The sequence below is a fragment of the Engystomops pustulosus genome, chromosome 8 (assembly GCF_040894005.1).
Source record: "Engystomops pustulosus chromosome 8, aEngPut4.maternal, whole genome shotgun sequence".
NCBI classification, from domain to species: Eukaryota; Metazoa; Chordata; class Amphibia; order Anura; family Leptodactylidae; genus Engystomops; species Engystomops pustulosus.
In genome coordinates, this window is record NC_092418.1 from 50936483 (window position 1) to 50952492 (window position 16010).

Here is a 16010-nt window from a genome sequence, read left to right on the forward strand (position 1 = left end):
ATAGTACTGTATGACAGTATATGGGGACTTTTGCAGAATCGCACATTGTAATCAATGGGTTAAAGTAAGACCCGAGGCTGTCATGGCAACAGATCGCCGCTGCCCGATGACATCACGGGGAGCGACGATCTCCAACAAGATGGCGCCACCATCTTTTTGAAGTTGCCGGTAGTGGGTGTTACCGGTAAGTCTTTGCTGCGATATGTCCTTCCTCTCCATGCACCCACAGCCAACTTGTGACGTAATAGGACTATCGTCAACCCATGGTTAAAGGGTTAAATTGTTGTAAAGTTATTACCGGATAAAGTCACATATGGCAGTTTTAAGAAATAGGGCTTGGTCATGAAGAAACAAATGGCCATGGTCACTAAAGGGTTCATGCCTTGTCACATGTTGGCTGCATTCACACATGGTATCTACAGGTTGAGTAGAATTGACAAATTACATTGTTACATTTGCATTTACAAAACACAACTGATAACGTGTTAACACTAAGTTAACATATGCATTGACATTGGGTTTTGTATACGCAAATGTCAACATCAACGTCATTAGGCAAATCTCCTCTTAGCTGATGTACTGTGTTTCTGAGCGCAATGTACACGCTATGTATAGGACGCAGCCATAACTATTGGCGTCACCTCTGCTTCACTACATGGGCAGCTGAGTAGAACACAGGAGACTTCTTCTCCACTCATCTGTATTCTATAGGATTGAGGCCGTTTAGCGTTTTCTTACTATGCTCCTCCTAGCACAACAGTCTCCCCCCCAAAGCACAATTCGCAGCATAGTACAGCGGGTAACGAGGAAACGCTTGGCTCCTCCGCACTGCCGTGTGGGGTACAGCACCTATGTAAATTCCCCCCGCCGTTCTTGCTGTATGGTTCATACTGCCCCCTCTGTCCGCAGAAGAGTGGGCGTCTTGAAACCGCCATTATGGGTTTGGTCGAGGGCGCCTTGAAACTACCGTTAAACCAAACTCGTTTTTAATATAAAATAAACGTTATTTTTTTGCACCGGGCGGTAGTTGGGTCAAGAAAATAACGCAGGGCGCTGTATAAAGTGAGCGAGGCTGCAATTGGTCTCCTGGTTCTTCCCTAATACCGGGCCTGTTGCTGTGTAATGCCTATTTAGAAGCCTCGGCTCGTTAATGCAGCAGCAGCTCCTGGGACATGATCGCTCCTCGCGGTGTCGGGTGCCGGAGGTTAACACCCTGTTGACGCTCTTATTTCTGCGATTCAATTCATACCCTGGGAACCGGAGCTCGGCACAAAGCTTGATTCACAGAGGTTGCAGTGCCCGAAGTGCACGTCCATTAAAAACCCGACAGCATTAGGAATGGAAAGAATTGCATTTTATCTACAAGGGTTTGTGGGGCCCGGGTGGCCTGGAAACCTTTTCCAGAAATTCTCACCACCCATTTGAACCATTCAGTCCTTTTCGGAAAGCCTTGAAACAGCAGCAGCTCTTACTCCGTAACTGGCTTAATGTAAATGGCTGCGAGCCAAAGTGTTTACACGCAGGTGACTGACAGCGGCAGGGACGAATCAGAGCATTACTATGTGCTGCGGGCGGGCCGTGGCACCGGGGGCTGGCTGCTGCACACAATGCTTGTTTCACTTCAAGTTGGGCTCTTCAGGGCTTTGGTGATGGCTCCTGGAGTCATTAAAATGCAGAAGAGCAGTTTGGATTGTGAATGTGCCTTGTGATTGTCTGTGCGCAGTATACGGAGCGCTCTTACCTATAGGTTGGGTTCTTGATTTGTTTGTGTACCACGGATCCCTAAGAAATGACGGATTTCTGAAGGGAAAAAACAGCGGGAATCATCTGAAGGTAAAAGTGTGTCTCATAAAACATGATGACTGATTTATTAGTGAAGTATAGCTTCATATATGTGTAACGTGGACATCTTGCAATGGACGTTTTGTCATTTCAAGAAATGCAGCCATTTTTAATCCCTGCTCCGCAAATTTCTATTCACACAGCGTTTACTTGTGGCAGAAAAAAAAAGAGTTAGTTTACAATCTGTTCCCTTCGGAGTGTTTACAACATGAAAGTTACCAGGGTGGGCGGTTGTGGTAAGCGAAAATGAGATGCTTGTATTTCAGCGCAATGTAGAAGTGCATGCTGTAATGGTGCGGTACAATCCAAGGAATTTTTTTTCGTTAGCCTTTTTTTTTTAATTTTATTATTATTTTAGACTCATTGCAGTTTTTTTTAATGCCACATCATAATTAGATGTGACATTATAGTTATGGGGAAGTGTTCATTTTGTCATCTGGTTTTATCAGTCCATCAGAAATGTGTTAAAATCTATTTCCTAAAAAGTGTGACCTCTTATCTTGTAATGTATCAGTTTGGCGAGGTGATTATATATTTATTTTTTGTTGTTGTTACTACCTGGTACTAATGTGTATTAGGTACTGTGGAATTGGGGGTGTGACTAGTGTCATACTAATTGAATGTTCTCGCAGTAGATATCGCTTCTCAACTTTGATCTTGTCAACTTTGGGTTTAATGATTAGTAATTCTTAGGAGTAAATATAGAAGGTGTGATGTTCATCGGCTCATCTGAAATACAGCAGAAAGAATATCAACATACGATAAATACGCACTCCATATCTCACGCCTTATGGATCAAATGATGCAGGCTATGCCAAATGCTGAGAATGAACATCCTTAAATGTTATGCAAACATCTATTTAATGCTGTGGTCTAGGATTACAGTATAAAATACAAAAGTCATTTGTTCAGCAAATACCCTGAATTAGGATATATTAGCGTGATATTTAATTTGACCAGAAATACAGTTGTCATTTGTTAATTTTGGATTCATTATAATTGTACCAATCAATAAAAGCAATGTGTTAATGTGTCATCTTAGTTATTTGTGGTATGTTTAGGAATATAATGTAAAATTTGTATCAGTTTTCAGAAATACTAGTTTCACAGCGACACAGGTGGTGATATATTTAATGCATCTTGTTAGATACTTTTTAACTCATTGTACCTTGTTGTTGACTTGCATAGAACACAATTTTACACCATGCCATGGTTTTGGTTATGGAATGTCTCCTTTACATCCCAGAGTGATATCTATATGCTAGTTATAAATCTTTTGTATTTTTGACAAACTGCTGGTTTTGATTTGCAAATATTGTTTCGAAATACTGAATTGATTTCTGTCATAGGACCATAGACTTTGAATATGTACGTACGTTGGATTTATGATCGTTTCTCTCCCCATAGTTAAAGCAGAATGCTTTTTTTGTAAATTGAAATAAAAATCTTTTATATAGCGCCGTCAAATTCTGCAGTGCTATAGAGAATCATAGAATGATGCATATTTCAGTTTATTTAATTTTTTTATACAAATGTTACTTAGTACTAATAAAAAAATGTCTGTAGCTGTTATTAACCGTCAAGAAGAGGGCTGCAAACTGCCTGCTTTCGCTCAAATTTTTTTTTTTTTTTTTTTTTCCCCCCAAGTGGAGTCTACATTCTTATTACGCATGCATGTATTCTAGTGGTATTCCTAAGAGATTGTCCCTAAACTGCCAGTGTGAGGTTTTTTTTTTTTTTTTCTTTCTTTCTCCCTCTCTCTGCTTGCAGATGGTACCTTGGTGGCAACCAGATTCAGTTCCCCACCTACTTTTTTTCCCTTCTAGGAGTCTAAAATCAATCTATAAAAATCCTAGCAAATGTAAATAAGAGAACTGTACTGTTTAAAATAATACTAAAGAATAAAGGGCAGTAAGAATAAAAAAGGGCTGTGTTTTTATAATATTTGGAAGCAGCTGTGCAAAGCGGGTTCAGAAGGTAGAAGCCTTCTAAGTGACCCTTATCGTGTGTGTGTGTGTGTATATATATATATATATATATCTATCTATCTCTCACATATATATACATATAATGTAAGTGTTTTGGGTTAAAATAACAGGAAAGTGATTATTTGGTCAGGGTTATATCTCTTGTAAACACAGTGCGGTGTCATTATTATTTATTTATCATTTATTTACAAAACAATGCTGAAAAGGTGTTTAAAAATGTAAAGGGAGCCTGTCAGCAGCAATTGACCTAATAAACCACTATCAGTATGTTGAGAAGCAGATGAACACCTTCCTGATCATGCTATTTCAATGCCAAGTGTTATGGCATCATCATTATCAATTCTTCCGAGCGGGTAAGGACCACTTACCCATCCAGGAACGCCAGCCCCCTTCCCCGATAGACCCCCACATGGGTTCTTCCTTTTGAAGATAAGTTGGGTGCAGGGAAACTATTTTGGCAGCCTCCAAGGTGAATAGCTAGCCTCCATTCCACTGTATATCGCTTCAGCAGATTGCAGGTCTAGTGGATCGCATATTCATCGAACCTGGAACGCATACGACGACTTACGGTCCAGAAGTGACCTCTCAAGTGCGGCGTGGGATGCTAGCAGAGCAGTATGTTATAAAAATACAGCCAACAGGGTCCACTTGTACTGCGGTCTACAGCTTCCTCCTCTTCCTTACGAAGTCACCATGCTTGCTCCTATTAAACCCCTTTAACCCCTTCCCGACGCGTGTCCCGGTGCATGGAGAGGGCTTGTGGGCCGAGTCCTCTCCATAGCCGGTAAGTCTTTGCTGCATATTGCAGCAAAGGCTTACCGTTAACACCAGCGATCGGTGCTAGCATGTCGATGCTAGATGTTTTCATGCTGCCGGCGGCTTCAAATAGATGGCGGCGCATCTTGCCGTGTATCGCCGCTCCCTGTGGCGCCATCGGGGCAGCTTCGGGTCTCAGGAAGGCCCGAAGCAATCTCGCTTTAACCCATTCATGTGCTAATAAGGAGGAAAATCCCCATATACTGCCATACTGCAGTATGGCAGTATATGATAGCATCGATCAGACAACCTAGGGGTAAAGTATCCGAGGCAGTCTGAAAAATAGTAAAAGTAAAAAATAAAAAAAGTAAAAAAAAAAATTATAATAAAAAAACCTAAAAATTCTAATCACTCCCCTTTCGCTAGAACAGATATAAATATAAATAAACTGTAAAAATCATAAACACATCAGGTATCGCCGCGTCCGAAAATGCCCGATCTATCAAAATATAATAGTGGTTTTTCACTGCGTTTAACCCCGTAACGGAAAATAGCACCCAAAGTCGAAAATGCCACTTTTTTGCCATTTTGAAAAATATTTAAAAAATGAATAAAAACTGATCAAAAAGCCATACAGTCCTAAAAATTATATCAATGAAAACGCCATCTAAAGTCACAATACCACCCGCAGCTCTGTACACCAAAGTATGAAAAAGTTATTGGCGCCAGAAGATGACAAAATGCCCCCCAAAAATTTTGTACAAGTGGTTTTAATTTTTGTACATGTATGAAAACATTATAAAACCTATACAAATTTGTTATCCCCGTAATTGTACCGACCCAAAGAATAAAGTAGAAATGTCATTGCGGTGCAGGGAAAGCTGTGAAATCCTAGACCACAAGAAAATGTTGCAAATGTGTTTTTTCACCATTTTCACTGCATTTGGAATTTTTTTTCCCGCTTCCCAGTACATGGCATGGAATATTAAATACCATCACTAGGATGCGTAATTTGTTATGCAGAAAATAAGCCATCACACAGGTCTTTATGTGGAAAAATAGTTATAGATTTTTGAAGGTGGTGAAAATGGAAGTGAAAAAACTAAAAAAGGCCAAGTCGTTAAGGGGTTAAAACATTTTTTGATTAAAAAAATTAAAGTGAAAGTTCCCTAAACGCCAACATTCCCTTTACATACCTAATAAAGTACAAAAAACCCCCCACAAAATCATGAAATACCCCCAAATATTTGGTATTGCATCGTCCGTAACAATCTGTACAATAAATTAGTAATGTTATTGGACCCACTCTGTGAATGCCGTGAAAACAAAACCTGAAAAACTTGCCAAAAATGTAAATTTTTCATAGAATCCCTTAACAAAAATGTTCCAAAAAGTGATCAAAAAAAGTTATGTGCGCCAAAAAGGTACCAATGAAAAAGACAACTCAACACGTAAAAAAATAAGCCCTTAAAGCAGCTCTGTCAACCACAAAATATAAAAATTATGTCTCTGAAAAGATGACGATGCGAAAATAAATGAGAATTTGTTTTCTTCAGTAAAATTGTAAAAATATATAAAAAACTATATAAATGAGGTATCGCAATCGTAGAATAAAGATAATATAGTATTTTTATGGTATGGTGTATGGCCCCTAAAATATACAAAAAGAAATGAAAACAAAATTTACAATTTTCTTTCCCTACATACATTTTAAGAGTTAATAAAATATCATCAATAAGCTAATGACCAACCAAAATGAAGTATTTGTAAAGTGCATGAAATAATCCCTTATTTGTTCAAATTGGCAAAAAAAAAATAAAGATTGTATAGCTGTTAAAAAGTGAAAATGCATAATCTGCTCTGAATGGCTCCACCTTGTGGAGCGTTTTGGTATTTTATCCACTGAGAATTTTGTCCACTTTTTGAAAAAGACATTCATTTAGGCAAAAAAATGAAAATTTCTAAATTGCACATAATTTTGTTTTATCCCCTGTAAAACAATTAAAGGGTTAACAAACTTCATGAAAGCTATTTTACATATGTTTAGGGTTGTAGTTTCTATAATTGTGTAATTTTATGGGGTTTTACTTTTTATTTAAGCCTCTTAAAGTGTCTTGAAATCTGAGCAGGTCCTGCAAAAGCATGATTTTGTGTTTTTTATGAAAATTTGAGAAATCGCACCTAAAGTCATCAAGGAGTTCCTCGGGAAGAACAGGGGCATGGATTCTACTCGCCCCTCTTTTTGGTGAAAAAAACAAACAACGGTTGACACAGGCCGATCATCAATCTGAGACATCTGAACCAGTCCATTCTGTACCGCAGATTCAAGATGGAGTCAGTGAGTTCTGCCATGCCTTTAATCAATAAAGATTTTCTCCTATGCACAATAGATATAAACCACCTATTATCATATACCCATACATCCTTCTTCTCAAAGAGTAAGAATGGCCGTGCATTCTCCATGGGGCAAGATTGTACATTTTCAATTTTTCTCCTTATCCTTCAGCATGAATCTGCTCTCTGAATCTTCTCGAAGATAATGACCGAGGTAATCGCTTCTCTGAGGAAGCAAGACATAACGGTAATTCCATATTTAGATGATCTTCTAGTTGTTGCCGAATGAGAACCTGTCCTCCATCACTTCTTACATCGTACTCTGAAACTTGGAACAAGTATCAAACTGGTTGATACATTTCAAGAAATCAGATTTAACCCCAGATTTAATTGGACTCTCGGGAACAAATGTCTTTTCTTCTGCTGGAAAAGATGTCATGTCTTATCCAGCAAGTTCAGGCATTTATCAGAAAAAAGTGGTGTTTCGAACAGCTATGAAGCCATAAGAGCCACAATTTTATTTAGTTATTGCCACGAATCATGACAAAAACGTGATAAAACAAGTGTGCATTATTCACACACTAGTTGCTGCAGGACTTTGAATTACATCATACAGAAATACAGCTCCTACAGCCTGCCGGCAAAAGAACCACTGATGATGTAATCATCACATGACCCTCCGGCTTCTCAATCACACGCAGCAGTACTGCAGTAGTGAAGATGGGGGCCAAGGATGGAGGACTAGGAGGTAAGGGGATTCATTGTTGGGGGGGCAGATCTGGAAGGGATTTTTGTGTTGTGGAGAGGGGGGGGGTGGTGACAAGACCAGGAGGTGGGATTCTGTTCTAGGAGGGGGGCAATACCTGGGGTAGTTCTGTGTGAGGAGAGGGTAGCAGACATGGGGTGGGAGGGGCTACCTGAGTGAGGTGAGGAGGAAGATAAAACCTGGGGCACTGTTATAGTAATTATAGTGTATTCTTGTACATAGTGGGCAGTAGTATAGTAGGTTGCGTACCACTGCTTTATGTGAGGGGAAACTATTCTTAGCTGAAATAAAGGTGTCCGTTATTTAATAGGGCTCCATGGAAAACTGTCACCAGCCTTTTTTTGTAAAAATGTGGCAACAGGTTCCCTTTAAAGGGGTTTTCCCACGAAAGAAAATTCTAGTGCAGTGGTGGCGAACCTATGGCACGAGTGCCAGAGCTGGCACTCAGAGCCCTTTCTGTGGGCACCCAGGCCTTCACCCCAGCACAAAATTTGCTAGACATGACTAAAGGTTTCCTCCTGTGATCCAAAGCTATTTTAAAGCGACACCTTCATGGCTGCCAGGACTACACAAGAAGCGAGAAGGTACGGACAGAGATGGATTATGGTTGGAGCTCCTGCTCTGGGTCCCCTGATTCTTCCTCTTCAGGGGACCCTGGAAGGAAGCTACAATCCAAATTTTCTTTCTTTTGTATTGGTGTCCTCAGAATGTCAATATGATTAAGACTTATGATACAGTTGGGATCAATAGGTTATTGCTTAAATTGTCATCTTGGCAATTTGCAACATAAATGTAGGTTTCCGCTTCGTCCCCCATGACGGCCCAACCTGGAGGATGCCCCTTGACCTCTGCAGGGACAGGAAGAAGAGAGGTTAAATGCTCCCCCCCTTGCATCCTCCCGCCAGTGTTCTTCCTGTCCCTGCCGAGGCAGGACAAGAGAGGTGCCCTCTCTCCTCCAGGGGGGGGGGGGGGACGAAGTAAACTTACGGGTAGTCCTGGCTGGCTAAATCCCGGCGGGCTGGGGCGTTCGGTCGACCTTGTGTCCTCCCTTTCGCCGCCCTTCCAGTCCGTTCGTCCTGGCCGCCGCTCCGCGATCCGTGTGTGAGCGCGCGGCGGCCGAAAAAACTACATTTCCCGGCGTCCCCCGAGGTCCGATGACGACTTCCGGTCGCGACCGGAAGTGGCGGCTCACAGGACCGCAATGCATCCCTGGGAACGGGAGCGCGGCGCAGACGAATTCTACAGGGGGATGGGCTCCCCATTAAGGTATTTAATGTCACCTGGAGCAGGTAGTCACGCTGATCTCAGGTCTAAGATCTGTGCGTGACGCTGCGGTGCTGGTTTCCTGTGCTGTGTATTTCTGAAATTTTCCTGTGCGCTTCCACGGCTCTTATGATGGCTGACGAGGCAGACCCTACCCTCCTGCATCCTCCGGTTTCTGTAAGTGGGATTCTTGTGCAGGTTTGGGTTTTTTACTGTGTGTAAAATAGTGGGTCATTTATTATCCTCCGCTTGCCCTTTCAGGAGAAAGACCATGGGTCTAAAGTGAAAGGCAAGGAGGATAAAGGGGATAAGACGAGCAGGTCTGAAAAACCCGAGAAAAGCCGGCTTAGAAAGTGTAACATGTGTGCCCACTCTATGTCCGACTCATACAAAAAGCCGATTTGCAAGTCTTGCATCGACAATTTTATGAGAGAGGAAAAGACATCATTCTTAGATGAATTAAAGGGGTTTATCGAGGAGAAAATAAGCTCTTCAGTGGCCGCTGCTACGTCCAGGCCTCCCCCGAGTAAGAAACCTAGAGTGGAGCCGGATTCTTCTATATCTGAAGGGGGGGATGATTCTGAAGCTCCCTCTTGCTCATACGTAGAAGATGATGATCCTACGGATTCACAAAAAACAGAAGATTCACGTCATCTGTTTCAGTTTGAGGAACTCGATGGTCTCTTAAAAGCAATTAGACAGACCTTGGAAATCGAGGAGATTCTTCCCCCTAGATCTAAAGAGGAGGAACTATTTGGGGGACTGAAGGCAAAACGCCAGAGGGTGTTTCCCCTGAATGACACGTTAAAGGAGCTGGTTTCTGAGGAGTGGCAAGAGCCAGAAAAAAGGGTTATCGTGTCCAAAAACTTTAAAAAGAGACTTGTTTTCGAGCCCGAGGAGTCTAAAGTATGGGACACTTGTCCAAAGATGGATGTGCAAGTTACCAAAATAGTAAAGAAGACTGACCTTCCTTTTGAGGACGCGGCCCAATTAAAGGACCCTATGGACAGGAAGTCTGACTCCCTGTTGAGAAAGGCCTGGGAGACCTCCATGCTCAGTCTGAAAACTAACTTAGCTTCCACCTCAGTCGCAAGGAACTTGCTGTACTGGCTGAATGAGTTGGAATCCCACATCAAGGAGGGGACTCCGAGATCAACTATCTTGGAGAACTTTCCTTTGCTGAAATCTGCAACAGCCTTCCTCGCAGATTCTGCCGCCGAGGGAATTCGCTTCGCTTCAAAGGAGGGAGCACTTACTAACTCTACCCGACGGGCGCTGTGGCTAAAACAGTGGAACGGGGACATCAGATCCAAGGCAAAGCTGTGCAGTCTTCCCTTCTCAGGGGAGTTTGTGTTTGGCCCAGAGTTGGATGCTATACTTGAGAGAGCATCAGATAAGAAAAAGGGCTTCCCTGAGAGATCGTTACCTAAGAAGCAGCCCTTTCGGGACTTCAAAAAGGATTCCTACAAGGATAAAGGGAAAAGGGGACGCTGGAGCTACCCGAAAGGAGGTAAAGGGAGAGGGTTTCTGTTCTCCACCCCAACAGACCCTAATAGAAACAAAAAACAATGATGCCATAGTAGGGGGAAGGTTGCTAAGATTCAGAGGAGAATGGACAAAGGTCACTTCAAATCCCTGGGTCTTAGATATATTACTGCATGGTTACAACATCGAATTCCTCAGACTTCCCCCTACGAAATATATGCCACCTTCACCTTCCATGTCACTTACATCCCACAGCTTAATATGGCAAGAAGTAGCTTCTCTTTTGTCTTCTGGAGTGATTATACCTGTTCCACAGGATCAAGAGAAATCCGGTTTTTACTCTTCTCTTTTTTTGGTAAAGAAACCGAATGGCACAAACCGACTAATCATCAACCTGAGAGGTCTCAACGAGTTCATCATCTACCGGAAATTCAGGATGGAGTCGGTAAGATCAGCCACACACATTATTCACCAAGATGCATTAATGTGCACTATAGACTTAAAGGATGCATATTATCACATCCCTATACACCATTTCTCACAAAGGTTTTTAAGGTTTTCTGTCTTGTCTCCAGAGGGTGCTACACTACACTTTCAATTCTGTGCACTCCCCTTCGGAATATCTTCTGCACCAAGGACCTTTACAAAGGTGATGGCAGAGGTGGTGGCGTCTCTCAGACTACAGGACGTACTGATCGTCCCGTACCTAGACGACCTGCTTATTGTTGGCCAAGACAGGGGGAGCTTACTCTTCTCCAGAGATCTCACCCTAGAAACCTTAAAAAGACTGGGATGGATAGTAAACTACCAGAAGTCAGAACTTTCCCCAGCTACTGTGAGGAAATTCCTGGGTGTAAACCTGAACTCAGTTTACCAAATGTCGTTCCTTCCACAGGACAAGGGAGACCACATCAAGGATCTGATAACAAGGTTCAGGAGAAAGTCAGTGATCTCTATCAGAGAAGCTATGAAGATTCTGGGCTCCCTAACAGCCTGCATCTCCTCGGTAGCCTGGTGTCAGGCCCATTCCAGAATACTCCAGGGATGGATCTTAAGATCCTGGAACAGAAAACAGGAGGATCTGGACAGGAAAATCCCAATCCCACCTGCCGTCAAGGAGGACCTGCTATGGTGGTTGGAAGACGGAAATCTGAGGAAAGGGATCTTCTGGTCAAACAGCCCTTACATCCCAATCCAGACAGACGCGAGCCAGAGGGGCTGGGGGGCAGTGATGCCTCAGCAATTTTCCCAGGGTACCTGGACAGAGGAGGTTACAAGAAGATCCTCAAATTTCCGAGAGTTGCAAGCAGTATGGGAAGCACTCAGCGCGAATACTCCTCCTCTTGCCCACCAACACCTCCTAATTCTATCAGACAATACAACTACGGTCTCCTACATAAAAAGACAAGGAGGAACCAGGTCTCCTCTCCTGAGTACCCTAGCTCGGAAAATATTTTCGTGGGCAGAACAACACACTCTGTCAATTTCTGCCACTCATCTAAAGGGCACGGAGAATTCAAGGGCAGACTTTCTAAGCAGAAGAAAGATCCTACCAAACGAGTGGAGCCTCAAGGAGGAGATCTTCCAGGGGCTAACATCTTTGTGGGGCTATCCTCTAGTGGACTTGTTCGCAACAAGGGAGAATACCAAATGCCTGCATTATTTTTCTCTGGAAAAAGGGGAGAACAGGGAACGGCTGGACGCCTTCTCTCACTCCTGGGACATTCCACTAGTCTACGCCTTCCCCCCAATTCCCCTGATCGCCAGGGTCCTGAGGAAAATATTTCAGGAAAATACCAGAGCCATCTTCATCTGCCCGAACTGGCCGAAGAAAAGCTGGTACCCACTCTTGAAGAAGATGTCACCAGAGAATCCAGTCATTCTTCCGCCATCAGAGGACCTTCTACATCAGGGTCCAATCCATCATCCAAACCCAGGGAAATTACAGCTGTCTGCCTGGATCCTGAATCCAGCTTCTTAAGCTCTCAGGGACTCTCATCTGAAGTCATCAAGACCCTGAAGGCAAGTAGAAAACCAGTCACCTTTGCCATCTATCATAAGATATGGAAGAGGTTCTGTTCCTTCTGTAAGGACAGTCCACCTTCCCAAGCTAACCTTAATATTTTGCAGGTGCTTGAATTTCTTCAGAAGGGTTTGGAGTTGGGTTTGTCTACCAGCACCCTGAAGGTCCAGGTGTCGGCGCTTAGTGTCTTCTTCGACCAGCCTCTCATCGAGCACAGGTGGGTCAAGAGATTTATTAAAGCTGCCTCTAGGTTAAAGCCTCAGACTGTCAAAAAATCATCAGCATGGGACTTAACTCTAGTTTTGAATGCCTTAATGAAGGAACCATTTGAACCTATTGATTCCTCCAGTGTTAAAAACCTGACACTTAAGACAGTTTTCCTGATAGCCATCACTTCTGCTAGAAGGTTAGGTGAACTTCAGGCTATATCAATTAGGGAACCCTACATGAAAATTCTAGATGATAGAATTGTTTTGATGTTGGATCCAAATTTTGTTCCCAAGGTGGTTTCCGATTTTCATAGGAATCAGGAGATTATCCTGCCCTCCTTCTGTGAGAACCCTTCTTCGGCAAGAGAACGCGAATGGAGTTCTTTGGATGTAAGACGTTCTGTCCTAAAATACCTACAGATTACAGAAGCCTGGCGTATTGACTCTAACCTTTTCATCCAATTTCAGGGGAAAAATAAGGGGAGGAAGGCGTCGAAGGCGACTATTGCAAGATGGCTGAGACTGGCAATTGCCTCATGTTACGACCTACAGAAAAGCCCGATACCAGCAGGAATCCGAGCTCACTCGACCAGGGCTATGTCCACTTCTTGGGCGGAAAGAAGAGGAGCGTCACTAGATCAGATTTGCAGAGCTGCAACGTGGTCTTCATCCACGACATTCTCCAAGCATTATAGGCTGGACTTGCACTTGTCAAAAGACCTATCATTTGGACGCAAGGTGTTACAGGCTGTAATCCCTCCCTAAAAAAGCTTACTAATTTTGTAAGTCTCCAGGTTGGGCCGTCATGGGGGACGAAGCGGAAATTGTGAATTAGATTACTCACCGGTAATTCTATTTCCGTTAGTCCACCATGACGGCCTATATATTTTCCCTCCCAGATGGATTTATTCCTTTCTTTGTGTTGTTATTTCCAGATAATTTTCCTTTGTATGTGGAGCAAACATACTAAATAAATCTGGTTGTATCTTCCTCAGCATGGTTATTTTGTAATCACTGGCGGGAGGATGCAAGGGGGGGAGCATTTAACCTCTCTTCTTCCTGTCCCTGCAGAGGTCAAGGGGCATCCTCCAGGTTGGGCCGTCATGGTGGACTAACGGAAATAGAATTACCGGTGAGTAATCTAATTCACAATTTTGGTTGTAGTTTGGGCACTCTGTGTCTAAAAGGATCGCCATCACTGCCTTAGTGATATTAACACAATAAAGATCATTTTAACCCCTTTACTTTACAATTTTACTCAGTTTTATTGCTGTTTTAGCTCCGATCACTCTTCAGGCTGCTCAGTGTAAGGTTCCAGGGTGAGGGCGGGGACTCTTTTAGCGGACATATTTTGATCCCTCTAGTTTTGTGGGGTGACAATGTGGTTACATTATCAGGGTACGGGTGTAAATACACTTTCATCAACTTCTGACATTGTACTAACACACTGACACATAGATCAGAGACTGATCAGAGATTCATGAGACGCATGATGCCTATTACACAGAGGTTGACAGGCTTTTACACTATTACACTGTGAGCTATGTTACATCTCACAGATAGATGCCTGTATCCCCCTTCAGCCAGATCACTCATTTCCTTGTAGTTTGCAGCCTCTCTCTCTCTGCTCACAGTCTCCTTAAAGGATGAGAGTCTCTGAGCTCCATGCAGGGGGTGAGGCTACAGCCACACTACAGAGACAGACAGAAACTCGGCAGCACTAAGTCACACAAATCCAAGATGGCGGCCCAATACTAAGTGAGAAGTTATATGGTTGTTTCTAGGGGCAACTGAAATTGTGTACAGCTGGACTGATAGAGACTGGTTGGACTTATATCTGTGAAATGCTGCATTGTTTGTCAAAGGGAACGTTTCACCAGGAGACCCATTTTTAGCACTCCCCCAGTCCCACAGAGCATAGTACAGGCGGTCCCCTACTTAAGAACACTCGACTTGCATACGACCCCTAGTTACAAACGGACCTCTGGATATTGGTAATTTATTGTACTTTTGTCCTAGGCTACAATGATGAGCTGTAACAGTTATAACAGGTGTCTGTATTTAAGCTTTAGTGTAAATCTTGATTCTTATGACAACCCAACATTTTTTAAATCCTATTGTCACAGGCTAAAAAAGTCCCCCCCCCCCCTCCCTTAGGAAACTGCTCTTCCATGTGTCCTTTTCAAATAAATGAGTAACTCCCATCACTCGGGAGTGGCTGTAGAGGAGCAGGGAGCTTAGTTAAGGTAAGTGATATTTTAAAAGGACACATGGAGGAGCAGTTTCCAAAGGGTGGGGGGGAAACTTCTCCTTTCCAGCCACTCCCAGGTGACGAGTGCCTAGTCACACAGCACATGGTATTGAAAGGTACTGTATAATGTATCTTTTTTTTTCCTGTAAAACCTATTATTTTTATTTTTTTTTTTTATAATAGAAAAGCACTTTGGCAGTGTATGCACTATGCTCTGTGTGGACTGGGGGAGTTCTAAAATGGGTCTCCTGGTGACAGGTTCCCTTTAATAACAGTAATAAGCTGTGTTCATAAATTACACTTAAAGCATAACCATCATTCTGAGCAAAAAAAATAAAAAAAAACCATAATTCTGCTCCAGGTGTCCCTGTGAATCATTCCTCCAAGTATTTTGCCTATAAGCCACCATTTAGTACCTTTTTTTCCATAGTAACCATGTTCTGCAGCTCTACAAAAATACACATTCAGTAAGATTGAGGGGCAGAACCTGTTTCCTGTCACATCATCGCAAGCACATGCTCCTGACCAATGAGCAGCTTGAGCATGGACACACCCACCCAGGCAAGCACAGAGCTGTTACTAAGATACTGAATCATACTCCATCATATTAACAAATCTTTCTATCTATCTAGTATATCTTCTATAATACCATCAATCACTCATACATCTATCTACCTATCATACCATCTGACTGTGCTCTATGGAATGCTCTGCCCCGGACTAACACCTAACCTCCAAAGTTTCAAACGTGCTTTTAAAAGCCATCTCTTTAGGCAAGCCTAGAGATGCATGAAGTTTTAACTCTTTTAACTATTTTTTTTTCTTTTCATTTACTAACCCGTCCTGTGTCCTCCTCCCATCTGTTATCCAGCAACCAGCAGGCACCAGGCTTCCCTGCAGTCCCATTCACCCTGGACTTTGTATATAAGATGAAGGCTGATGACAGCACTTCTATTTATTATATTTTGTTCTATTCCCTTATGAAGAATGGCTGGACCATTATATATTCTTTTACCTCTTGTGTCACCCCACTCTTCCTCATAGACTGTAAGCTCTTGCGAGCAGGGACCTCACTCCTTTTGTTCCATAAGAA

The 16010-nt window shown here is 42.8% G+C and overlaps 2 protein-coding genes across 5 annotated transcripts in view; both read left to right on the top strand.

The window, feature by feature from the left end:
* Window positions 1-1106: 1106 nt before the first annotated feature.
* TNRC18 (trinucleotide repeat containing 18) overlaps window positions 1107-16010 on the top strand; it is a 282299-nt gene continuing 267395 nt past the window's right edge. For 2 of the 3 annotated variants that reach the window (XM_072120908.1, XM_072120909.1), the window contains exon 1: window positions 1107-1833. The gene's annotated coding sequence lies outside the window, so the exon portion shown is untranslated. The remainder of the gene's footprint in view (window positions 1834-16010) is intronic. The other variant, XM_072120906.1, reaches the window with a different exon arrangement.
* On the top strand, window positions 10561-14802 carry LOC140075271 (uncharacterized). 2 transcript variants are annotated; one of them, XM_072120911.1, is made up of 3 exons: window positions 10561-12674; window positions 12961-13056; window positions 13135-13329. In XM_072120911.1, the coding sequence occupies exons 1-3, from the start codon at window positions 10561-10563 to the stop codon at window positions 13184-13186; spliced, it is 2262 nt and encodes a 753-aa protein (XP_071977012.1). In that variant the 3' UTR covers window positions 13187-13329. The 2 variants fall into 2 exon arrangements, with proteins under 2 accessions (XP_071977012.1, XP_071977011.1); XM_072120910.1 differs by having other exon boundaries at window positions 10561-13056; window positions 13135-14802.